Source organism: Plectropomus leopardus, chromosome 4 (assembly GCF_008729295.1).
Source record: "Plectropomus leopardus isolate mb chromosome 4, YSFRI_Pleo_2.0, whole genome shotgun sequence".
Classification (NCBI taxonomy): domain Eukaryota; kingdom Metazoa; phylum Chordata; class Actinopteri; order Perciformes; family Serranidae; genus Plectropomus; species Plectropomus leopardus.
The window spans coordinates 16,226,610-16,252,370 of record NC_056466.1 but is presented as its reverse complement, the minus strand read 5'-3'; the positions used below and the strand labels follow the sequence as shown (position 1 = coordinate 16,252,370).

At 39.6% G+C, this 25,761-nt stretch overlaps 1 protein-coding gene across 5 annotated transcripts in view; it reads left to right on the top strand.

Moving 5' to 3' along the window:
* The window catches only part of lrba (LPS responsive beige-like anchor protein), a 228,068-nt gene that overhangs the window by 141,103 nt on the left and 61,204 nt on the right, over positions 1-25,761 (top strand). For all 5 annotated transcript variants that reach the window (XM_042484501.1, XM_042484504.1, XM_042484503.1 and 2 more), the window contains 4 exons: positions 20,336-20,453; positions 20,750-20,852; positions 22,943-23,058; positions 23,193-23,305. In XM_042484501.1, the coding sequence (XP_042340435.1) occupies positions 20,336-20,453; positions 20,750-20,852; positions 22,943-23,058; positions 23,193-23,305 (450 nt within the window). The remainder of the gene's footprint in view (positions 1-20,335; positions 20,454-20,749; positions 20,853-22,942; positions 23,059-23,192; positions 23,306-25,761) is intronic.

Here is a 25,761-nt window from a genome sequence, read left to right as displayed (position 1 = left end):
TTGGAGGACATAAGAAGAGGACAGAGTCATTACTTTTTCCCACAGACAAGCGGCTGCGGTGTGAGAGACATATTTAGACATGTAAGCATGCTGGAAGAATAAAAACCCCGCAGTGAAAGCCATATGCAATGTTTAGGCGAATCGCAGCCTGTTACCTTTCACCGGTGTCCTCTGCTGCAGTTAACGAGGCCGCGGTCATTACAGGCGTCTGGCGTCAAATTATATCGAGCTAATTGGACATTTTCTGTTACTTTTAAGTCTCTTAAGAGTTCAGTTAAATACGCGTTTTAATTTTAAGTGAGTCCCTTTTTGGTGCAGTCGACAAATTCTGTCACTTACTCACCATCACAGCGACACTATAACTTTTCTAATGCTATATTTTGAGAAATGTCGGTATATTTTCTCTGCATCCCGCGTTCATTTGCAAGCCTTATTTCAGTGGCCATTAAAAGCAAACACCGGGCGATTTTTTACGCTAATAAAATGCAAATAAGATAAGCACAAACACCATGACACTTGTTACAGAAATAATTTTACATGATAGAAAATATTAAGACATTGATTCAGTGATTTCCAGAAAACTTTTTTTCTGATATAAAGTAGCCAACTATGTGAGGGAAATAAGCCACAAACATTTCAGAAAAGGCAAAGATTAATGAGTCCCCCCCTTCATACTTACCACATCTTCTGGACTTCATCATTTAGTCTTTTTGCAAGTGCTGATGAGGCTTCAGGGAGTGTAAAGTGACCTATGATTAAAATTTGTGGAATCTATTATTTAGTTTGGTTTGAAAGATCTGCTGAATATCATGTCAACAAATATCCCTTCAGAATGCTGAAGATAAAACAGATAAACATGGAATCACATCATATTTGTATTATCTAGGTCAAAGGTAGTATCTTCTCACAGGCTACATATTGAAATAAATACTTTTTAATAAAGTACACAATTCATGGAGGAACATTTGGCTTAGCAGGGCTTTTCTTCCCACCTAGTTAAATAACTTTGGTCTCAGTGGCAAGGTTTAGTGTCAGATCACCGTCCCTATATACCAAGAAAAAATATTCAAAGCGAAACCTTAGTAGCATTTGCTGGTGTGTCATGGCATTTGAATGTGATGCACAATCGACCAAATTTGGACATTCTTCCAAGAACTACTTGAGTATCAAGAGAAACTGTGGCAGCAGTTAACTTGGCAGCATTAATTTATTGTGAAATTTAAAAGAAATGTTAAACTAAGACTTGGCATTCCTTCCCTCTGCATCATACTCAAGTAAAGCAATAGTTAGAAAAAAAATAGGAAAAAGATTGAAACAGAGAGAAATAAATGAGAAAAACTGTCTGGCTGTTTGATTTGTGGACGACTGTTTATTATCAACCTCACAGCTCCAGAGAGATTAAGGGACACAATTTGGAGAGCAAGTGTCCAAATGTTATGAAGGACGTGATAACTGTGGCTTAATGAAATATTTGGCGACACAGATCTTTATAAAGACATTATGAATCCGTTTTGGCCCACCTATTGGATGAAATGTTACTGAGCAACTGTGTTCATTTTTATTGCAGTGTGGAGTGGACTTGATACAGTGGATTTGATTTTATTAGATCCGCCTATTTTGCTTGTTGAAATGGAAAGGTCAGCAGCCATGTCTCAGAAAACTGTATGTACATTTGAAGCACTGAACTGCAAGTTAAATCTGTAGGTGGAAGACAGAAGTATGATCAGCATACTGCGGGGACAGCTGGGAGCAACTTTGGGAGCGTTTAGTATAGTTTTTAGTTTTTTTTAGTTCATTAAATCAATTTTTTATCCCCCTTTTGTCCTATTTCCCTGCTCTTCCCTTTCATAGTAATATATATATATATAAATGTATATATATATATGACAAAGGCCATCTCATTAATTCATCCATTCTTGCTACTTCTTTGTGCCCTTTATCTCCTGCAAACGTTGAGAATTATCTGTGGTTCCTAAAGAGTTCCCCCCTGGTTTATATTGACTGGAGAAAAGATCAGGGGCCTGTCAGAGAGCTCTTTGATCTGAGTCTGTGTGACGACTCCACAGTGATCCCCTCACGAGCACAAAACAGTGTCCATGCCTGTGCAAATCTCTGCCAGCTGATGAGTAACCTCGCTGCCTCTCATCTTTTTTTTCTCTCTGTCCTTGCTCTGTCTGTCTTTTCTACGGTCTCAGCTTTATTCTTCTCTCTCCTCCCCTACCAGATTACGCTGAGTACCCCCAGGTGGCTCATTACTGTGTACACTACACTGTTGCAAAAACAGAGTTTACAATTAGCGAAGCAACCACAAAGAGATAATTTGTCTTTTAAACATATTTGAAACATATTTGGTCCCTTTATGTGAGGATCCTATTTCATGTATGTCAGAAAATGTTCTTGAAAAACTTCATTTCAGTGATAATTTGGTCAGTCTTGTGCATCTACTTGTTGAATCTTTACTTTGAATTGCCAGTATGTACTGTGCATGCAACAAATACAAGTGGTGCACAGTCATACCAGTAATGACTTCAGTCCTTGCAGAACATCTCCAAATGTTGTGGCTACACTTTATTGCATGACATGGCATTATAGATATTTGAATAGGGCAAGAGAAAGAATGAGATTATTTTGCAACACAATGTGCAACAGTTTCCTCCCTCTGTCTGCTTGAGTTAGTGTGCTTTGTAATTCCAAGTGAGTGATAAGAGAGGGGGAAGTCAAATTCTTGGCTATTTTAAGTTGTGCTCTTTTTCCCTTTTCCTTGGAAACATGATAGGTGTGGGGAAAGTGGCTCACTGCTGCACAACACACACACACACACACGCGCATACGGGCCGACATCAGCACACATATGAACTGAGCGAGTAAATTTTTGATGCTCTTGTTCACACATTTTGTTGCTGTCTTCCAAACCCGGATGGACCCAGCTGCTTCCTCCGTTGAGGCCTCAAAGAAAATCATCGCAGGCAGCTAATTGCCTGGCAGGCCCCTGCATCTGCTCGGCAGATAGCACAACTGATGAAGTCACGGCGCAGATGTGTGTTTGCCCGTGTGTATGTGCTTGTGTATGTTCAGCAGCTCCCTCTCTGTGTTTAGACACAAGCCATCAATATTGCATGTAGAGTTATTGTTGCAGAGCCACTCCTGGAGACTACTAATATTGCATGAATGAGGAAGTGAAATTCGCTCTGCTTCCAGCTGATTGGTCAGAGGAAATACCAACCAAAACGTGATTGGAGGAACCTTCCCTTGGATCCCCATTGCAATCTGAGTGTGTTATAAACTTATTCTGAGTCCTGATAGCAAACTTTTAATCATTCTAACTGTATTTAATACGAGGTACATTCACAGCAGCAAAAAAAAAGTTCGCCTAAAAATGCTGACATGCACATTAAAGTAATTTTGTTTCTGATTGTGGTTTTAATGGACATGTTGTTCCACAATCCATCACACACCGGAAATGAAAAAGCAGGAAAATAAAGTGGAGGATAGTGTAACAGCTCCAGTGACAGACTGAAAATTACAGAGTACGTTTGACAAATTTTTGGCAAAAATATTTTGCTTTTAATTTATTAATTTTTCAAAATGTAATTCCAAAGCTGCAGATTGAATTTACTGAAAGACTCGACGTAAACTGCATGTCATTGCTTATTGGACTAACTGCAAAAACATCGCCGTGGCAACTTTACAACCCTGTCTTGAAATTATGTATGTATGTTACTAAACTGCTTCTTAATTACGCTGTTGTGTCAGCGCAATGGCTGCCTGGGTTATGTTCAGAGATGTTTCTTTCAGGTAACAGAAAAACTACATTCTTGTAACGCATAAGATTAAGGAGGATGACAGGCGTACAAAGTGCAGGACCTTGACACCAGAACCCCATGTTCATGTCCAAACTTCTGTCTTAGGTTTAGGCAACAAAAGCACTTTGTTTAAGAGAAGACTGTGGTTTGGATAAATATTAACTGATAAAAATAAGATTGCTTATTTTGGCAGAAAATAAATGAAATACTTTATCAGTGAACATTTTGCCCATGCGTTCAGTATCAACAGTTTTGCGACTATCCAGAATTATTAATTTGCCACATTTTAATATCGACTTTAATACACTGAATATACTTAGTTAGTATTTATACTGATAGTGTAAGGGACTGTGACTGGGTCACATAAAAGGAGTAAATAACTTATGAAGGAGAAGTGAATGAATTTATCACTCATTGTGCCACAACAATGAAAATCAAATATAATTGACTGAAGTAATAGAAGAAAGTAATTTATTAGTGAAAATGGCATCTTAATGTCAACAGGTATTTTTATTGGAAGAGCAAAGCAAATTAAAATGACTGTAACTGCCATGTAGCTAATAGTATGTTATATATACTATAAATTACTCAATAGATGTATGTTCTCAAAAAAGTCACATACCAGGCTTTGTAAGAAATCACAGCGCTTCACTATAAATGATGTTATTTTTTCCTTCTTAGTTTGTTTGCATGCAACACTCAATGTAATTAACTGTAAAACTAAGACACAAAAACTAAACACAGCTGAAACAAGTTTAACTGTGCTGCTTTTTCAAAATCCTGTGGACAGCCACGGTGTGTTTCCGAAAGGTTTTAACCAAAGGCCAAATATTAAACTATTTTGGAAAGAATACCAGTAAATTTTCCCTAAAGGTCAATGTCCAACCTTGGACTATGCAATGACGAAACCCCCATTGTGAAGACATTGGTAACTCTAATTAGTGGGGTGGTGACGGCTCCTCAGGGTTAGCTGGAGTGGCTGAATGGATGGTCACTCAGTCAAAGAAAAACCACCCTGGTGTTATGTAGCGACCAGTCCCATATCGTTAAGCTCTCCCTAAAGTGTCAAACTGCTCGGGACCGCACCCCTCCCCCCCTCCTCCTGCTCGCTCCGCCAAACTCTCATGGTCACCAGGGACGACCTTCGGCTGCAGCTGCCAATCAGAAAGAGCCATGGCAGTGAGAGGTCTCTGAGAGAGGAGCCTATTGATTTTCCAGTTAGAGCCTAAGTAGTGTGTGCTATAGGACTAACGGACAGCCCAAGCAGGTATGTCATTATCAATGAGTCCAAGGAAACGGATCCCCTCACTCTCACTCATTCATATTGGCCTCTTTCCCTCCCTTGTTCCCTCCCTCCGTCTCCCCTTCATGCCGTTCCGCCATCCATTCAACTCCGCTACCGTCGTCTGCTCTGACAGAGTGCATCCTGAGATGGTCAATAAATCGCTCAGCCACACCACGACAACAACCAGCGGAGTGATGGGTTGGGATGACCTTCTTTCTCTTTCTTTTGCCTCTTTCCATCGCTCTTTCACTGTCTGCCCCTCCCTGCATTCCAGGTACAGTAATTATAGCACCTGCGAGACATGAAACATTTCCTTCCCAGAGACAGACTCGTTAGCATCACCGCCGTCATGTGTTTTCCCTTTCCTCGAATCCTCAACATCCAGGCTGGGTTTGATATCAAGCAACATTCCCTGCAGCCCACTTTGGCTCATCCAGTCATCAGGAAACCCAATTATTATCATCCTGCTCCTCTCGATTTGCCTCACCGCTTATGTCAAGTCACGGTCCGAGCTTTGGGAGCTGCTCAACATAAAGACATGTGCAAACAATTAGGAATGATTTAAGCCAATTAGAGGAGATAAGGCCAAATAAAGGTTTAAAGCTTCCTGAAGTGAGTTTCTCTTCCCCAGTAGAGCAGTAAAGTCTTGTTACCTTATTTACTGTCCCTTAATCTCTCTCTCTGTCTCACACACACACAAAATGCATACACACCCCACCTTTATTTCCAGTCCTTTTTGAGTCATAAACCACATTGATGATTGTGATATAGTCTCTCGTGTTTCATGGCAGTTGTTTGAGTGAGGTTATATCAGCGATGATAAACTCATTCTGTAGGAATGAGGTCAGCGGTGCCCTGGCCAGATGTGGGCTGTTTAAGAGCAGTGGAGGGAAACTTGTTAATGATGAGTCTCAAAGCTTCAGAGAACCCAAAGATACTGGCTTCTTGTTTTGTTTATGGCCCATACCTGTTGTACTTTGGCCATAGTCACACTGAGTTGACTGAGTGGCTCTTTTTTTCTGTTATTGTTTGTTTTTAGCCATGGGTGGCTTTAGAGAGAGCAATGTTGGTCAGTCAACCAGTTTGATTCAGACTTCAATATCTCCACAACTATTGATAAATTGGCATGAAATTTCAAAGAGACATTGATGGTCCCCAGCAGATGACTCCAAAAAGCTCAGTTGCCAGAAGAAAATGCCGGAATTTCTCCAAACCAAAAATATGTTATATTTGTACCTTTAATATGACGTTTCTAAATTGATGCAGTATATGAACTGACTTTGTCTTTTAGTAGCAGAGCGGATTGTAGATGATTTGACACCAAGGTGAGATGCTGCAGACCAATGTACGAGACCAACAAAACTGGTTGTGATTTAGCGAGTCATTGCTTTGTGTCCAACAGCTTTCTAGGCAACAAATATGGGTGAGGGTTTTTAGGCACAAAAAGCTTCTTTTTTTTTTTTTTTTTTTTTTTTTTTTAACCAAGGCATCACTGCTTTTCTTTCATTCATGGTTCCCAGATGGTAAATCTTAATAAACTTAAGTGATCCCTTTTATGCCCCTGATGCCATCATGACATTTCTGGTGAAATGTATCGACAACCACTGGATGGATCATGAAATTTAAAATCACAATTTGAGGGCTTTACAGCATAGGACATCCTTCTGTCCTTTGACCCTCATAGTGACTAAGGGACCCCCCCCCCCCAAAAAAGAAAACAAACATCTTCTAATAAATTTTTTTCAGCCCCCACCAGGTTGTAATTTAAATCCATTCAGTACTTTAGTTCTTCAAAATGAATGACTTTCCCTTTCTGGTTCTGATCAGCAAATGCTAAACTGCTAAACTAGGAAGGTTGACATGGTAGAAATTATACCTGACAACAGCATTCAGCTCAAAGCAACACTGTGACAGAGCAGGCAGCATTACTATAGACTGTTGGTCTTGTTTAAAACATCATTGTTTCATATTTATACCTTTCATTTTACTTTTTTTTTATTTTTTTTTTTTAATTTGGAGTTTTAAAGAGACAGTTTCGAGATTTTTTACTTTTTTTTTTTTTTTCAACCCTTGTCAAGATGTAAACCGTGACTCTTGTGCAAAGCAGGCTTATGAATCTCTGCAGCGAGTGGTAACCAGGTAGGACAGGTCGAGGAAAGACAATTGCCACATTGGCAGTCACATAAAGAACCATTAGACAGTGTGTCATCTCGCTTCCTAATGATGACTAATGTCTCCCTTCCAATTGCTCTTCCCTTCCACACACACAAAATAACCCCATCTCTTTTCACTAATAAACATGCTCAGCCTCTCTCTGTCCCTCTGTTTGTGATCTGACTTTGGACCTTAACACAACCACAGACCACTATGGCCGAGACCTGGCTCACGATTAACCAAGCACCTCCAGACAAAGAGTTGCCACCCCCTCTTTGCACCTGAGCCTAGCCCCTCCATCATGCTCCATCTCTGGGCTTGACTGGGCCAGTCAGGGGGCAGGTGCCTCCCCTCCCTTCCTTTGATTGATCCCCTCTCTCCATCATTTATTCCCTTCGTCTGCCTCTGACACACGTGTCAAAGGCAACACAGCAGCCTGATGGATAGGCCTGTTTATAGATGCCAGTCTGCCTGGTAGGCTACTGATATTACAATCAGCACCTGTGTACCTGCTGTTCACACAAGCCTCTGTTATTCAGCTGAGGTCAGAGAGACACGTGGCTCCAATTGAAAGATCGATGTCCAGGCCGGCATATTGGAAATTGGAATTGTAAATGCGGTCTTGTTTTGTTTGAAAGGTCTCTGCTGCATTTCAGAAGATAAAACTAGATCCATATATGGAAGAAGTTGAGTAAATATATGCGTTTTTGAGCTTCCTTTTATCTGTATTTCTGATCATAGAATGTCTCACAAATACAAACGCAAAATGTCAGGACTAGAGCATAATATTCATTAGAGCTGTTAATTCCTAACAGAAATCAGGAGTAATTCCAACCAAATGTATTTGTTTTTTTAAGGTAAGCTGATAGCATTGATGTGTGCTGTCTGTGTAAAGACATCTCATGTGCCGGAGAGCAGAATGTTGCATTGCTGAATTCTGGTGCTTCAATTGCCATTATGGTTAATGACCCATCCAGTCTGGTTGAAATGGCACATCCATAGGGACAGTCTGCAGATTACTTACTCATCCAAGACTCCTTTCTTGCAGACATCAGCTCAATGCAGCTTTACCTCTGCTCTGTAGAAGCAAGGGGGCAGAATGATAAACACGGGTGATCCTTAGTTCTAAAAAGTCAAATAAAAGGATAAATTGTTCCTGTAGAAACTCCTCTAAACCTTTATTTATCATCCTGTTGACAAAACATCTAAATATCACAATGTGCTTCAGATTTTTCCCCCTGCAATCACAGTCATGTTCAATCTTCATAGTAAAATGAAATGATGAGTCCAAGTTCGATTAAACAAAAGTTTCCGAGCCTCTGTCAGTAATTACTACTCTTTAAAGATGCACATACATATGTTATGTGAAAGGGGGCACTTGTAGTTATTAACCCACAAATAATTACCATCATCTCTTCAGTTCTCCTCAGCTCTTCTGAGCTTTTTTCTTAGCTTTTTCTTTCAGCTTAGTGTTGTGCTTGTATAGCTTCAAACGCCAGTGTTTTGGTCACACTTATCACTCTTATCAAAGTCCATCCCAAATGTGGCAGGAATTATTTTTCAGCAAATAATTGCCCTTTAATCACACTGTACATTTTACATTGTCTGCCCAGCACCAGACTGCAGACAGGCAAATTTAGAGACCAAGCGGTGAATAAATTGTAACATTAAGAGCTAACTTTGTCATCAGGGGGTTAAGGGAACGGTTGTTGCTGACACCGAGGCGAGACTGCAGACACTGCCGGAGACCAACAAACAGCAAAATCAGTTTCAGCTTTTTAGCAAAAACTTGGGGGGTTTTAAGCGACCCCCAGCTGTGTTAATGCGGTAAATAACGCCACGAAAAGAAGTTGTTTAGGCACCGAGACATTGCTGCATTTCCCGCCAAGATAGTCCCATAAAAGAGATTGTTTTTTACAGTGACATTGTTGCGTTTCCTGCCAGGATTGTGCCACCAATACCCAAAACATGATCTTTTCTTAATCATAGCCATGCAAAAGTAATTGTGTGAACGCCAACGTTTACGATTGGGTCAAGGAGAGTGAATACTGAACTTGCATTCGTCAGGTAGCCAAACTGCAAATAAATGCTAATGTTGCTCCATGTTTGCTGGATGTGCAAATAACTTTTGTAAACATGTTTATTTGAATTTTTTTAATGTATAAGATTATAATATGTCAAAGTTTTGTCCCAAAAAAGGTCTTATCCAAATAGGGCATAGATAGTAGATACATATCTAATATAGGCACATCTAAGTGAATTTTGTTGTGCTTCATTTGTATTGTATGTCTCTTAAGTATTTCAGATACTTTCTCAGTAAATTCAGTCTATTACAGGAAACTCAAAATGCTTGTCACTGATAAACCTGTAGCTCCAATTGAGTCACCTTCAAATTCTCAAAAGTCTCCACAGCAGTTCCTTTATACAAGTCCCATTCTCTCCCTCTTCTTTTGCTTCGGACAACCAACCCCGAATTCCCCAAGATGGGTGTACTTTTCACCCCACACCCACTTAAGCTGGTGACAATAGGCGGATTAGAAAAGAATTTACTTCAGTGAAGCCTCGCACAACCCCAAAAAAAGCCTATCCATCGCTAAATAGCAAAATGAGAGATTGAAGGAAAGCGGGGAGAATGCGATAGGAGCCGGTCAGCGATCTTAACCTGTCTGATGTTTGCCACGGCAGCTTATAGCATTGAGTCCAAAACACCTCCTGCGCTTCAGTGCTGGGCTGTCACCTTGATTTTCTGAATATTGGTGAAAAGCATATACATTCTTTTTCTCCTTTTCCTCATGTGCATGTGTTTATTGATGAGCATGACAAATCAAGGAACGCATTTAAGTCCTTTCAGTGCACTCTCAACAGGTACCGAGCCATACTATAGTATAAGGTCTTACATGTGGCTGCTGGTGCATTTTCATTCACTATATCCTGATAAAAGGTTTTTAAAGCTATGTGCTAGTTGCTTTGCTGTTGTTGTGAGATTAAAAAGTATGCATTAAGTTAACTCTACGTAATTTTCTTCATTGCTTTGTCCTAAATCTATTTTTTTCACATAGAATTTTATGCTAAAGGTTTTAAAGATGCGTCATGTTAATGCAAAGACGGGGGAGGCAATTTGTGGATATCTGCTGCATATCTCACCCCTCTTCCCTTCACTTATGTGGTCTTAACCATCCTTTGTTCCCCATCACCTTTGAGCCACTAACTCTGCCCTTTGTGCCCCCAGTCTGAGCTCTGATGCGGTAAAAAAGGAAGTGCTGATCTTAAATATTTAAAAACACAAACACTATCTATAGTTTCTCATCCCTGAATTCTGTCTTTTTGGTAGCATTTGTTGGAAAGGCTCACATTGTCTCATTTATTGAGGATGGGATTCGTCATTTTTCATTTATGAATTCCATGTTTATGTACATCCCCGCTGCTGCCGCCATCAGTGTTTAGTATTGCCGCTTTAGTATCTTATTATGTGTCAGGACCCCTCTGAGGCGTTCGTCCTCATAGCTTATGCCCAAAGGCTGAATGTTTAATGAGTTAATGCACTGAAGTCTTCACTTCTCCACCAATTAACCCCGAGACCACTGCAGCATTTCCCTAAATCCACACAAGACCTTTTTTTGTTCCCACTTCAAAAAGGCTAAGCAGCCAAGGAAAGGAAAGGAGAAAAGGCTAACCTGTTAGCAAACAGTGAAAAGGGCCAAAAAGGGGTTTAATCCTTATTAGGCTAAATTCAGACTAAGTGGCCCCACAGATCCTTTCAAAGGGGACTTTCTTCAGGGAGTGCAAACTCTTACTGGCTGACGTTTGGGACTGAATGCTTTGAGCCTTTAGGCTTCATAACCTACACTTGCTGCAAGCTGGGCTTGTTTATTTTGCTTTAATTCTCTCACACTCCAGCGCAGCTTCTTAGTTGCGTTTATTTTTTTTTTTGACCTTGTAGTTTGTTTTACTTCCCTCGAGGCAAATAGGCCTTTATGTGTGACCAGTGATTACATCTTGAATCAGTTACATGATGGTAGAACAGTTGTGCCTATCAATCACTGATGGAAACAAATGGTCTTGACTGCTTACACTGAAGCTTGTTCACAATGCGTATATTCTATTAACATTGTTTGTTCTTACTTATACATAAAATCTAGGTATTATGGATAATATATTTTGGCTGCTTATTATTGTTGTTGTATAAGAGATAGTTTGACTTTTAGAAAATGTGTTTATTCGCTTTCTTGCCGAGAGTTAGATGAGAACACTGATACCGCATAAAGAGTGGAAAAAGGAGGAAACTGCTAGCCTGGCTCTGTTGAAAGGCATTACAATACACTTAGCATCACCTTTAAAACTCACTAATAAACATGTTCATGTTTTGTTTATTCTATACTACAAGTATAAATGCAACAAATTGTGGTTTTACTTGGGGTTTGTGTGCAGGATTATTTCTTGGCGGGGGTGTAATGACTTCCCGGTGTTTTATTGTCATTGTAAGGTCACCAGGAATCAAAGATCACGTTAACCAAATATTTTCCACAATTGACTAAATAATTTTAACAATAATGGAAAAATCTAAAGGCAGTCCATCATTTTGACAGATCGTAATACCAAAGGCAATCTACCGTAACTTTAAGCAATCCACAAACATATCAATTAGCTATTAATTAGAATTAGTAGTTTTGTCTTTGATCTTATGCGCATGACCTCGATGTCTAGCCGGCCATTGGATTGGTAGGCAATATAGCACCATATCATTACCAAATGTAATGGCAGCTCAGTATCTGAAGTTTCCTTAAAAAGACCAATAATTTTGATGGCATCGATAAACAAGGTGACAAACAAGAGATTGATGCTGTGGAGGATGAAGGAAAGTAAGTAATACTGATAACGTTTATCAGCCAGTGGCAGCTAATGTTTATGGGGCAAGCAAGTGGCAGCTATGAGGGCAAAATGTTCTGCGATCTCTAGAAAAGTTAACATGAGTAACAGATTTGTCTGAAGGTGCATGATTACATAAAAAGTGAGTGCACAGTTGATGTTTCTGTTCATCTTTTCTCTCCATGCCTTAATAAATGAAAAAACTATAAGCTTATATATTACTTCTAAAAAAAAATTCAAATTTATATATAAAATTAATTGCCATCAAATATCTCATTATCATTAAAATATTATAATGACAGGTATTAATAGATTTTTATGACACTGTCTGTCAAAGTGATGGATAACTAGAAAGTCCAACTCTTCCAGAAATCTCCTTTAACTGTAGCCAAGAAAGTGTATTTCCAAAAATGTTATTTTAAGTTATTTTGGTTTTATATACAGTTATATTTTCACTGCTTGCCCTGCCGCACGGCTCCCATAGTTCAACAGTCACGGAGCACGTGACGGGGACAGAGATGGTGTCGAGGCCAGTTGGTTAAATCGTACTCTGGTTGAGGCACAAAGGCTACAGGATAACTGCTGGAGTGTAAAAGTAGAGTCATGTGGCTGCACTGTCTTAAAGTCATATGATTCCAGGTTCTTACGGTGAGGGAGCTTTGTTTTCCTCTTGAATGGTTTGCCTATTTTACTCTGAGCACAGCCACCAAACAACTACTTACCATACACCTTCTGTAATGGCTTTTCACTGAAACATCTTTACAATTAATATATGTTGATGCATCTTTCTGTCCCTCTTCCAGTACCGCACTCTTAGCTTTTTCTATTCTTTCTCCTCCTATCTTTTTTTCCGGCTATCACTCAATCTCCAAAACAAAATCTGTCTTAATTGGCTCCAGAGGGCTCTGGGAGGCTTTGTGTCAACGGTGATGAGGGTCCTGATTGGTCCAGAGGCGCAGGCAGCCAACAGACCCTTGTTAGTGTGTCGGGGCCCTTTGCTTGCTCGTTAGTCCGATGAACTCATTTACTGACAAGGCCTCGTTTACCAGTGTGGAACAGAGGATGGAGGGGGTTGAGGTGATGGGGGGAGGAGGCGAGGACAAGGATATAGTGAGCGTAGGATTATAAGAGCTGTAAACTGTAGTATGTATGTGATAGCACCAGGTGAGAGTGACTAAAAACCCTTAAATGTCAGTGTGTGTTTGTGTGTGCTTTCTTTCTCATTTGCCGCTGCAGTAAAGGCGCCGCCAGCGTCTCGGTCCGCTGAAGCTGTGGTTATTGTAGATGGCTTGATTCTGTGGTCAGTCAAGTGAGGAAGAGTCACAAACAGCATGCTGGTGATGTTACTATATGCAGCGCTTTACTTTGTATTTGTGACTTTTAAATGAGAAAAAGAGCAGTCTCATTTAATAGTGAGCTCCAGTTGATTTGCACTTCCCAAAAGCTATCTGCCTCCACACCTCTCGACAACCACTACTCCACACTAAAACACATATCATAAAATGACTTTTTACATGCAAACAATGGACTGAGGCTGCAGATTCCAAGACTTATATGAAAGGGGAACTCAGTTATTTTTACCTGGACTCTTTTTTTTCTCAAATTTTTGTGTCTAAACGACTTGTGGAAACAACCATTTCTAAGATTGGTCCAGTAGAGAGAGAGCTGCAACCAGCAGCAGCAGAACAATACATCCTGTCAATTTACATCCATTAGAATTAAGGCTATGAAATTATTCATTTTTAAAATTGTGATTCATCACTGAATTTCAATAGTTAATTGTGATCAATCACTTTTTTTAATCTCATGTTCAACAGTTGTAAAGTCCATATTGATAAGGTAAAGCAATTTGTATAATGTCTTGATTAGGAATCAAATTACAGCATTTGCACTTTTTAGGAGTCTATTGTATATGTTATAATAGCCTATTCAAATATAATAGGTGAAATAACACATTTATAGTGCATGGAAAACACTGCAGGTTTTTGCACAAAACTGCATGGGACTAGCCTAAAGCGTGGCATGTCTGTAAAGGTGTGACTCATGCGCACCCACAGAACTCATTTTCATTAGGATACCTTGAGGTCCGTGATCAGGGGACTCCTGTGAAAATGGCCATGTCGTTTTTCCCTTGCCAAAATTTAGCCCAACTTTGAAATGTTATTAGCTCTCCTTAGCTAGCACAACATGGTTGTTACTGCTGTATTCCTCCAGTCTTCCAGTTTCATGATACCAGCTTTAAAACTGAGTCCAGTACAGCCCTCTTAAAGACAGAAATGTTGGCCAGGATCGCCAGTGATTAATGTGATTTAAAAAAGGAAAAAAGGCTTTATTCACAAACCTCAGTCACATAGCTATTAATGCATTAGTGCCGGCAGCCCTAATTCCAATGGCTTATTTTTGCCAGTAACAGGCTTATATTTTTTATCAGTGCCATACAACATTTCAAAAAGGACCCTACATAGAAATGAAACCTTTTCCCATAACCTTTGCTTGTTCAGTTCTGTTTTGTGTCCAACTCTTGCTAAGACATCTGAAATCTCATTGACTTTTTACGATTATCAAAATTGGCTAAATATTCAGCCATGACACTGATAATCTTTTAATTAGAGTAAGATACACTCTCTGTACTCCAACACATCAAACCCTTATCGGCACTCTTCTCTCCAAATCCTACATGTGTTTCATTACAATACAATATTACATTGATACTTTGGACAACAATGTAGTATTTGCAGATATCATAAGGTCTGCCACGATATGATTTCTGTTTGAATCAATTCAGCGTCCTGCTGGTGCTAAGCAGCTAGCACTCTCTGAATTTGCTTGGATGGACATCGCAACACAGATATGCTATGGGAATTTCAAAATAAAGGCATATATTAAAGATGATGATTTGTATTAATGTTCTCACTTTTCGTCAGTGACATTGGACTGTTGATAATTGAACAGAATTACTGATCCAGATTGATGTACCGTTACACCCTTAGTTTTGCCCCTTTTCTTCCTGCAACAACTGGCCTCTAATGAGATACTACGAGACTTCTCCTTTAGTGAGACTTTGACACCATTGAAAAAACAGGCAAAATGTCCGGAAAAACATTTCATATCTCTGTAGGGTCCTTTTTGTAATGTTGTTACACACTTATAATAATAATAATTTAAGCCTGTTAGTGACAAAAAGCTTTTGATGGACGTCAGTTGTGTGCACCTGCCTAGAGTGGTTACATTGTAGCCTATTTTGCTGCCTGCTGCAGCTGTCTTTCTCAATATTGGACCACTTTAAAAAATGTTGTTACCATGAGTCGCTTAGACTCATGAGTTTACATGTAAAAGTCATTTTTTGTTGAAGGGTGTGGAGGCAGACAGCTTTTGGGAAATGAAAAGCAATAAGCAACTCTACATGCTGATGAGTTCACAGGTTTTTTTATTTTTATGAACCCGTTCAAGTTCTCCCAATCCCGCTTGTCCCTCGTCTCTGTTTTGATGTTGATGGATCACCTCTCTTCCTCCCGCTCATTAATTTCATCACCTTATCTCCCACACCACTTCATTTGACCAAAAGGTAATAATAAATCCCTCATCCATTATCCTTTAACTGAGGCAGCCATGCGGAAATACTTAATAACAGGCAACAAATTGAACTTCAATCACCTCATTTTCCTTCAAGGATGCACAGCACATTAAACTGAAGGAGCAAATATGCATAAGCCACTTATCAAATGCTGTTTATGAGCATTATGTTTAAGTGTTTCTTTTACAAAAACAACACTGTTGGTCTCAGAATTAGACTTTTGTCATATTTTATGACAAATAAGGACTGACTTTATTGGTAATTGGCTATGGCTTCTCTCCTCTTCAACTCAAGTGTCTTATCAGCCCAAAAACACACACACACACACACACACACACACACACACACACACACACTCAGCCTGGCGACAGCGAAGGTAGTTGAGAGCCTCATCTATCTTGAACCGTGCTGCTGATTGTTGGTCTGTTGCTCCTCCAACTCTAATTCATTGCCGTTTCAATGACATTTCATCCATGTTCCTCCACCTGACTTTACCCATGTTTCTGAGGAGGCGGTGGTTGGTAAAGGTGCCTGTTTTTACGGAAGAAAAGGGTGCTGGAGAGGGTTCACTGGCGAGGACTCTCTGCCAGATTCAGTGGTGACAGTTTGTGTGTGTGTGTGTGTGTGGTTACACGCCACAGTCACAGTCACCCGGCCCCTCTTCATGTGTCCCTCTTCATTCTGCAGTCTTTTGGGCATCTGACAAAGACAAACGACAGTGCTTCAGAAATGAGCAGCAGCGCGGCGCACAAACAGGTTGAAAGAGGAGGAGGGAGGGAGAGATGGAGAGGGAGAGGCAGAGAGAAAGCATCGCAATCAAGACTAGTTCCTTTGTTTTCTGTTTGGCTGTGTCCTCTCGCGTGACGCTTTGAAATTGATCTCGGGACACAGCAGACCTGAATCCATGGATAATGTTCCACTTGGAATGAAACATCAATAAAACTGCTCAACCAATCATGTTGACGTATAAGCTTCTGATCCTTTTTATGCTCCCTTTATGGAATCTTCTGTCCTCTTCTCAGCCTCAATCGTTTTTTTAAATCATTTTTAACAAAATAACCGTTTTTTTGTTCTAACAATAAAATGTAAATGTGATGCAAGATCTAGCACAGTCTGGTTTTGGTGTGTTTTTCCTCTGCGTCTGTAGCATCCTCATCTTGTTTAGTCTGACTGATCCAGTTCCACCATTACTGTTTATCACAGAGGAAAGCTGGTGCAGCCATAACTCCAGCTCGGACAATAACCTCCACACCATTGCAATTTGTCCAGACGTGGTCAGAACGGCGAGAGCATTACAGCACGGATAGTTTGTCATGCTCCTTGTCACCCAGTCAGCTTTTTCATCTGCAAGGGAAAGGGCGCCGCCGATAGGGACGATGATCTTGGGAACATAGAGTGCTATATACCGCATTTCAGGAGATTCATTGGTCCAGGGACAAATATGATATCTGGCTGCCTCCCGCTACTGTCATATCTATCTGTGGAATCAGAGACTGCAACTTTATCACTTCAGTCCTGGGCAGCGTCTTGACATCCATCGCGAGGGCTATGAGTGTACTCCTGGGGATGAAATGAGTCAACCACTCCCCTTTGGAGGCTAAAGGTTACTTTCCAAGCATTCATTCATCATACACCTGGAAACAGGAATTTCATTTCTGATCAGAAAAAAAGCAGAAAAGCTGTATTTTTTTTTGTACAAAATTGGAAATGGAATTGTATTAAGATTTCGGAACAAACAAGGTTGTGAAAGACACATACTGTGATTTCTGTGGGATTCTTGACATGGTTATTTGATTGTTAACAAGTTCGTCATCCAAATTCAATTGCCATCGCTTTATAACTTTGGAAATTAAGAAATGAAGACTTACTGTGATTAATGACCTACTATGCAATCTTACTTTACGTTATAAAAACGTTATGAAATTAGCCTTTTCTCTGCCATAAACTTACATTTTTAAAATATTAATTTCTGTAATACCTTTCCATGATGAGCATGTGTTTCCTAAATTCACAGACAGGTTATAGAGGGTTCTTTGCTAACTCTGTGCAGAATCCTAAGCATAACAACAAATAGATTTTGTAACCTTCCAGGCTAGCTGTTTCCCTCTGTTTCCAGTCTTTGTGCTAAGCTAAGCTAACCAGCTGCTGGCTGTAACTTCTAGTTTGCTGTACAGACATGAGAGTTACTTGGGCAGCTGTGGCTTAGGAGGTAGGTAAGGTCAACCACCAACTGGTAGATTGGCAATTCGATTCTTGGCTCCTTCGGTCCACAGAACCCCAAATTTCTCCCCATGGCAGTGCCTTTGTTGTGTGAGTGCGTGTGAATGTCTCAGAAGCAAAGAAAAGCGCTTTACTAATGAAAGTCAATTTACCATTTACTTGCTTTGTGCTATTTACACTTACTTACAGTGTAAATTAAATGTAAGTGGATGGAAGGATTTTGATTTAGGAATGCACGAAAATATCGGCACAACATCGGTATCGGCAGATATTGGCTTTAAAAATTAAATCAGCAAGCCTGCTACTTTTTGCAGATACCACAAACTAACCTATAGATTTTTTTTCTTACTTTGCTTACTTTGCTGTATTTTATGTCTCCATCTGCTGGTGGGCCATCACGATAAGAGTGTGTATAATATGATGTTAATTCAATTATATAAAAAACTTGATGATTGCTACGATGAGTTAAAAAGCAGGTGGATACATCAATATCAGTTATGGGCCAAATGAGTTGTTATATAATATCTATTTTTTATTTCTTGGAAATATATTAGTGGTGTATAATTAGTAGTAGTATATTCGTTTGCCTTATGAATTTTTTTTTCCTTGATGCTGATAAATTGTGTTGTTTTTCTTTGTGATGGAGTAGGCTACAGGCTGACGGTTACTGGTATAGTCATCTTGAGCCCCTGTTAGGGAAGATAGGAGACTGGCGGTTCTAGCCCCAGCCAGCTTCTCCAATCCACTAATCCACATTTAATTGAACTCCAGAGACTTTGAAGTGAGTCTGCGATGCAGGCAGATCTTATTCCTCATAGAGACAACGAGGGAGAGGCCGTCCTCAGCTGGCTGGCAAAGCCTCAGCTGGTCTCCTCTGCTGTCCCCTGCCTTTAATGAGCTCCCTTAACTTAACTCTGGCCTAGCTTGCTGGCTCACATTTGAATATTTTTGATTAACAACATAGCTTCTGAACCATGCTGTGACAACCTAAAGTGTCCTTTTTACCTTTCTACCATATCCCTGTACGCCCCCTGTCAGCAGACACCTTTGAAACTAAAAGCAGAGGTTAAAACAAAAGCGTAGTTAACAAAGCAATGCTAAGGAGGTTAGTAGAAAATCTAAATGCTGGATTAGTAGCAGTATGAATCACAGGGGCCGGGCAAAACATCAGGGCCTGTCAGACACTGTGGCAGCCGTCAGGACAAGTCACTCCGACAGCCGCCGCAGTTTCCACAGGGACAGATTAAGCTCAGCTCATCAAAGCGTTTTTAAATATGGAGCGAGCTAACACAATATTGCTTGACCCGTGTGTCAGTTACTGCCATGGAAATACATAAAATAGTTTAATCAGATGTTTAAGATAAAAAAAAAAGCTTTTATCCTTGTCACATCAAACAACCACTATATGTCAACACAGTTTTTTTGTTTGTTATATGTAGATCTACTCAGGGTTCCCACGTCATAGAAAACCTGGAAAAGTCATGGAATTATCACTATCACTTTTTTGTTGTGTGCAGTTAAATTAATTGTAAGTTAGTAATCTTCTGTGGATAACCTCCCAAGTAATGTAACATAATTGTAAATTTATCCTCTCTAACCGTTGACGTAACGTACTGTATACCTTTAACCCTTAAAAACATTGGAACCTGAGCAAAAATGTCTTTCTAAAACATGGGAAGAAGTCAATGAGAGAAAAAATAACCCCCAAATTAGCAAGAAATTAGTAAAAAGTACAAGAAAAATAAATGAAGATCAGGGAAAAGAATGAAAAAGAAAGTTTAAAAAATAACCTGAAAATTTAGTGGAAAAAATAAAAAAAATAAATATGGGGGAAAGAAAAAACGTTTAAAAAAACAAGGAAATTACTCAGAAAAGATCCTGATAATTTACAATAATTTTGAAGCATAATTAGAAATGTGTCATTATAATAGTTATGAATATGTTTTTTTCATGTTTTTAAAAGAAATCGCACCAACGTGCTCAGGTTTGATATGTTTGGGAAAAATATGGGCAAGAAATTTTAAAATTTTGTTCATGAATACGGTGGGAACCCTGTGTAATTTATGTAACTGATATTTCTAGTCACCTGTTATATAGATTATCTTTTAGTGAACTAAACATTTCCTTCAGTCCTTCCAGCTGAATAGTGCCCATTCTCTTGCTGAAGGAATCTCTTTTTCATTGAGGCTGATCAATATAAGACATTAATCGTGCTGTTCAGGCCGCTGTGCCATCACTGTGTGAAAAATGAACTAACCTCGCCTCCTGTCTGCTCGTCTTCCCTTCCCTGCCTTTCCTTTGATCTCTTATTTCCTTCTCTGGACTCTTTATTTTTATTATTCTATTTCCTTTCCTTATTCCATTTCTATTCATTATCCCCTTGGACTGAAACCCTTTTCCCATTGGTCTCTCTTTTCCTGTCCTGTCTCCCAGATTCTAGCCTACACAGAAGGTCTTCATGGAAAATGGCTGTTCACAGAGATCCGCGCCATCTTTTCCAGACGCTACCTGCTGCAGAATACTGCTCTGGAAATCTTCATGGCTAACAGAAGTAAGACAGTACTTGACAAATAAGTTTTCTGTAACTATTTCACCTTTTTCATTTTCACTCTGGTGGATGTACCTACACATTTCTTGGTGTAATAATACTGGAGATGGTCTTATCAAGAGTTCAGTGGCAGTGAGGTGATGTTATGCCAAAAAACGAATAGGGTTGGGTGATATGGCCTTAAATATAATATTGTTTTTTTCCACACATTTTCCCAACCACAAATTCAAATTATTTAAAATAAGGAAAATGAAGATATTCTTCGAAATTACTTGATGTTTCTATGTGCCTCTCTGCAGCGGCAGTAATGTTGAACTTTCCCGATGCGGCCACGGTCAAGAAGGTGGTCCACAGTCTTCCTCGTGTTGGGGTGGGCACGAATTTCGGCCTTCCACAGACCAGGTGAGACACAGCTTAACACAGAAATACATATGTAACTCTTTGTGGCACATTTGAAATAAATTTTGTCTGCAGGCTTGTGTGCAACATATACAGCACCACATCTGAACAGATCAGAATATTAAAATTACGGAAAGATATTGTTGATTAGAGGGAGTTAAATGGGAAAAGAAAACTTTCACAATAATGTTACTGAAACACTACAGCCCTTTAGACTGAATTTTCTCCCTCCCTCTCCTGCTGTCTCATGCACACAGGGGTTTGGTCACTGATTTGTCCGTCCCTCCCACTCTCTCCTCACCCCCCAAACATAATTGGCTTCACACAAACACGGTCCAGTTCATTTATTTGTGTGAAGCAAATACTTGCTTGTATGCCTGCAGGGCACACCCCCTCCCTCGCCCTCCCTCACATCATGTCTGCTCTGTGTCCGAGCAGTGCTGAGGCCCAACCCAGCTGCTGGTTTGTGTGTTCCCAGTATAAAGTCCTGTGGACATTGAGGAAATTGAAGTAGAGCCCAGGCAGTCTTTTTAAGGCCTTCTATGGCATTTTTTAATTATGTGATGCAACTACTTAAACGTTTGATACATAATATGACGGTCAAGGTGTAATTGTCAAGTCTGTTTTATTTATATAACCCAAAGTAACAAATTTGCCTCACAGGACTTAACAACATATACAGCACATGACACCCTCTGTCCTTCACATTTGGATAAGGGGAATAAATTACAGAGACAAAAAGCAAAAGAAGAAACCTCATTAAGAGTAAATGTTTTTTTCTGTTTTTTGGCTCAAAGTTTCCATACATGTACTAACTACAGGCTTCTGTAAGGTAGATTTCAAACTTTGAGAGTACAAATACAGACAGAACAGTAAAAACCAAAGCTTACAAACCAAATACAGACTGAGGAGAACAAATCAAAACCAAATACACTGAGAAAACTATGAATGTTTCTATGAAGGGACTGGTTTCAGTTTCATACTGCGGGTTGTGAATTTTTTTGTCTTCAATAATCTGAAGTATGACAGTTGTTGTCTAGTGGGATATGTGAATATTTGGTGAGGTAACATGTGAGACAGGAAGATTTATAGTCTATGGGGCATGTTTTCTTAATAATAGGAAACAAAAGAGATGCTCTATGTAGCATTTGTCACAGTGAACACTGAAAACTGTGTGTAATCAGTCTAAGTAAGGAAGTGTGTCCACTAATGAGTCAGTGTGGATGTAGGGCAGCCACACACACACACACACACACACACACAAGTGAGAGAATTTGTGTGTGTTAGTGTTGGGCTCATTAATCAAGCTAGTTGCAGGCCGGGTTACACCTTGCCTCTTTGACCTGAGGACAGCTGGACAGGGCAGCTAATTCAGCTCGTACAGCACAAATAATTTAATGTCCAGAGTGCCACAGCAATAACTGCCCAACCACACTTCATTATCCATGCAACATTGTTGCTCATAATTGGATATAATCCCACTGATTTAAAAAAAAATGTCGCCCATATCACACACCCTCTGTCTTTTCTTTCCTCTATGTGTACATTTATTTTTGATCTGATCTACAGGAGATAAAAAGAAAATACAGAAACCCACGCAGAAAGTGCGTTAATGCTCATTATCAAAGTACAGAATATAAGAAATAGTGTGCCTTGTAGTGCACTTGTATTTAGAGAGTCATACTTTCACCTTTGAGAGGCCTAATGACTATAATCTCACACCCTGACAGTGATTAATTCCATCATTTTCCTTTGTTTTAATTGGATTGGGGGTCATTTGTTTTTGTCCTACTGCATACATCATGCCCTGGGCTCTGTGTGTGTGCACATGCACACAAATATGTGTAGTCAAGCCAATTTATTACATATTTGTCTTCTTAATTAGCGAGTCTGCAAGTTCAAAAGATTTTTCATGTAATGACATTTGTATTGTAAAAGTCTCATAAAAGCAGAGGCCTTTTTTCAGTCATCTAATTGGTGTGCTTGTGATCTGGTGACTCACTTCGTCTCTGTACTACTTCACACTAAGTTACCAGAGCGAGAAACACTTGAATGGATACAAGTGGTTCAGTATCTGTTTTCTTTCTTCATAGACGTATCTCTCTGGCCACACCAAAGCAGCTATTCAAAGCATCCAACATGACCCAGCGCTGGCAGCGTCGTGAGATATCCAACTTTGATTACCTCATCTTTCTCAACACCATCTCTGGTGAGGACACCACCCAAAACCTGTGTTATTGCATATAGAGGAAGTGTACACAGAATTCATTTTGAGCTTGTGTTGTTTGTCCTTAAAATATAACTTGTATAATCTTCATCTCTTGTGTTCTTACCTTTCACCAGGCCGGACCTATAATGACCTAAACCAGTACCCGGTTTTCCCCTGGGTTATCACCAACTATGACTCAGAGGAACTTGACCTCACTCTGCCCAGCAACTTCAGAGATCTGTCCAAGGTGAGACACTGTAGGCTGATCGTCTCCTCTCACTTTACTTGTCTTTTCTTTTTCTTAACCCCAAAGAGAGGGAGGACACTTCAAGGAGTAATTCACCCCCCAAGTTATCATTTGTATACCGATAACTCACCCTATGTTATGTTGAATTTGGGAAAACAACTTTGTTTTTCTTACATGCCTCCACAGTGAAAGAAGAATCCAAAAACAGAGAAAAACAGAGGGAATAATGTTCAACAACAGCAAAACTATGTCAAAACATCTGTTTACAACCTCTCACACAACTCCTGCGTTATAATCCAAGTCTAATTTATTCAGTTATATGCTGCTCACTTCCCAAACACATGCATTTTCACTCAAAACCTTAGTATTTAAAACACTTCCGCATAAACAGTCTCCAGCATGGATGACTAGCATGCCTGCACTGTTTATGCAAAGTATTTGAAATGGTGAGGTTTTAGCAAAGATACATGTGTTTGGGAACTACTGAACACACGACTGGATAAATGATGCTTGGATTATACCGCACAAGTTCGGAAGACTTGATAAATGGATATTTTGATGTTAAACATGGCTCCCTTTGCTACAGTTCATGAGGAGCTTCAATTCATTCTCAGTTTTTGGATTCTTAATTCAAAGTGGAGGGATGAAAGGAAAACAACGTTTTCTTCAAGAATTCAATAGAACTTAGTTGTTAAGTAATTGATAAGGAAATGTGAAAGTATTTTTCTAAAAGAGAGGTAATATTTGGTGTGTGTGTGTGTGTGTGTGTAGTTCTGAAAATCCTTGTAGTTGCTTTAACCACTGGTGGCTGATTGCTATCTTTACAAGGTACAAGGTTGATTTTTTCATTTTTCTTAAACACGGTTTAAGAAAAAATGACTTTAAAGTTGATCCTAAATCCTGCTACATCTTTTTGGCGTTGAATGAGGAGTTGAGCAGTCTCACAGCCTGGGGAAAGAAGTTGCTCTGAGCTCTGTTCTTCTCATTAAGATACTTAAATAATTGGCTGTTTTGGTTCAAAGAGACTAAAAGTTACTGGAAACTGAAAAATAAACGATATTAGCATCAGCCAGATGTTCTTAGACACTTTTGTAATTAATGTATTGTATCTTCGGCATTACCCCTGGCAAATCTTGGCAAATCTAAATCCAGTGGTTTGGTGAGTTTCATATATTTGCTAATAAATGGAATCAGGTCAATACTGTGACAGATTTCCACAAACTGCAGGTGATATGTTAAATATTAGTTGTTAGATTGTGTCACTTGAGGCAGCTAGGTTTTGCTGCAGTACAAATCAGATTTGTACTGCACAGGCTCTCTCATTTAGACACCCCTTTTTCAGGTTGGGCTATCATTTTCTGTCTGTAATTCAAACTTCATAATTGAATTCTTTCAAGTTTGACCTTCTGCAACACCCCAGGAAGTGAAGTAATACTCCCTGGTAGCTCCAGGCATCAATTGATTAAGCTTAAAACAATGATGCCTGCCCTGAGATGCTCCCTGGAACATAAAATACACATACTCACCCCGCTGAAACTGCTTAAAAGATTCTCCCCCATGTTGTAAGTAGACATGCAATTATTTACTCGCATGAACTCCCTGTCTTTTCCACACATACACATACAAGGAAAAAAAGCTGAAAAACCTACTCCTACTGCGTGCCAGCTCCCCTTATTGAACTGAGCATCACTTGTGCGTAATGTTGTCCAGTAGTGGGAGGACAGAGGATTAGTTTTAGAGTGAGATGATTGAGTGACTGTCTAGCTGCTGGAACCAAAATGACCAAATAAATCAGCCATGGAAACAAAAAGGCATGTGTTAATGGACAGGGGATACGTTGGAGGAAATGCTTTTCAGAGTTGCACTTGAGGGCATTTGTTCAGGTCTTTCATGCATCCCATGTTCCTGTGGGGTGAGGGAGAGGTGGAGGTACTCATCTAGTGAGACAGAATTTAACATATTACTGCTAGAAATGCATTTAAAAAGTGCAATGGGGCTGTGTTGGTATTGATGAGTTGCTGTAGATTAATAAAGTACGGTCCAGAAAGTCCAGAACATCCATGAATTTTAAGGTTTATTTATTGCCAAAATGCTACACAGCAGTTTATAATACTATGAAGCAGGATTTTACAACTCCAGATTTATCACTGCAGAAATAAACTCTTTTCTTGACAAATGTAAGATAAACAATAGCATTATGACGTTCATGTTATAAAGTAACCCATTAGGAATGCGAACACGTTTTTGCAATAGTTGGAGCCATGTCCAACTTTTTTGACAGAAAACCCAGCATTTTTTTCTGCTAGGGCCTTCTTTGATTACAAAACATGCAGAGCAATACACACAATGTAGCTCCCATAAGTGCAGGGGCCTCTGTCTTATCACCACTGTTGGCAGTTTTTTGTTGCAGTGTTTTGGTTAGTCAGAAAATGGCCATAGCTCTGTCACAGAGCTTA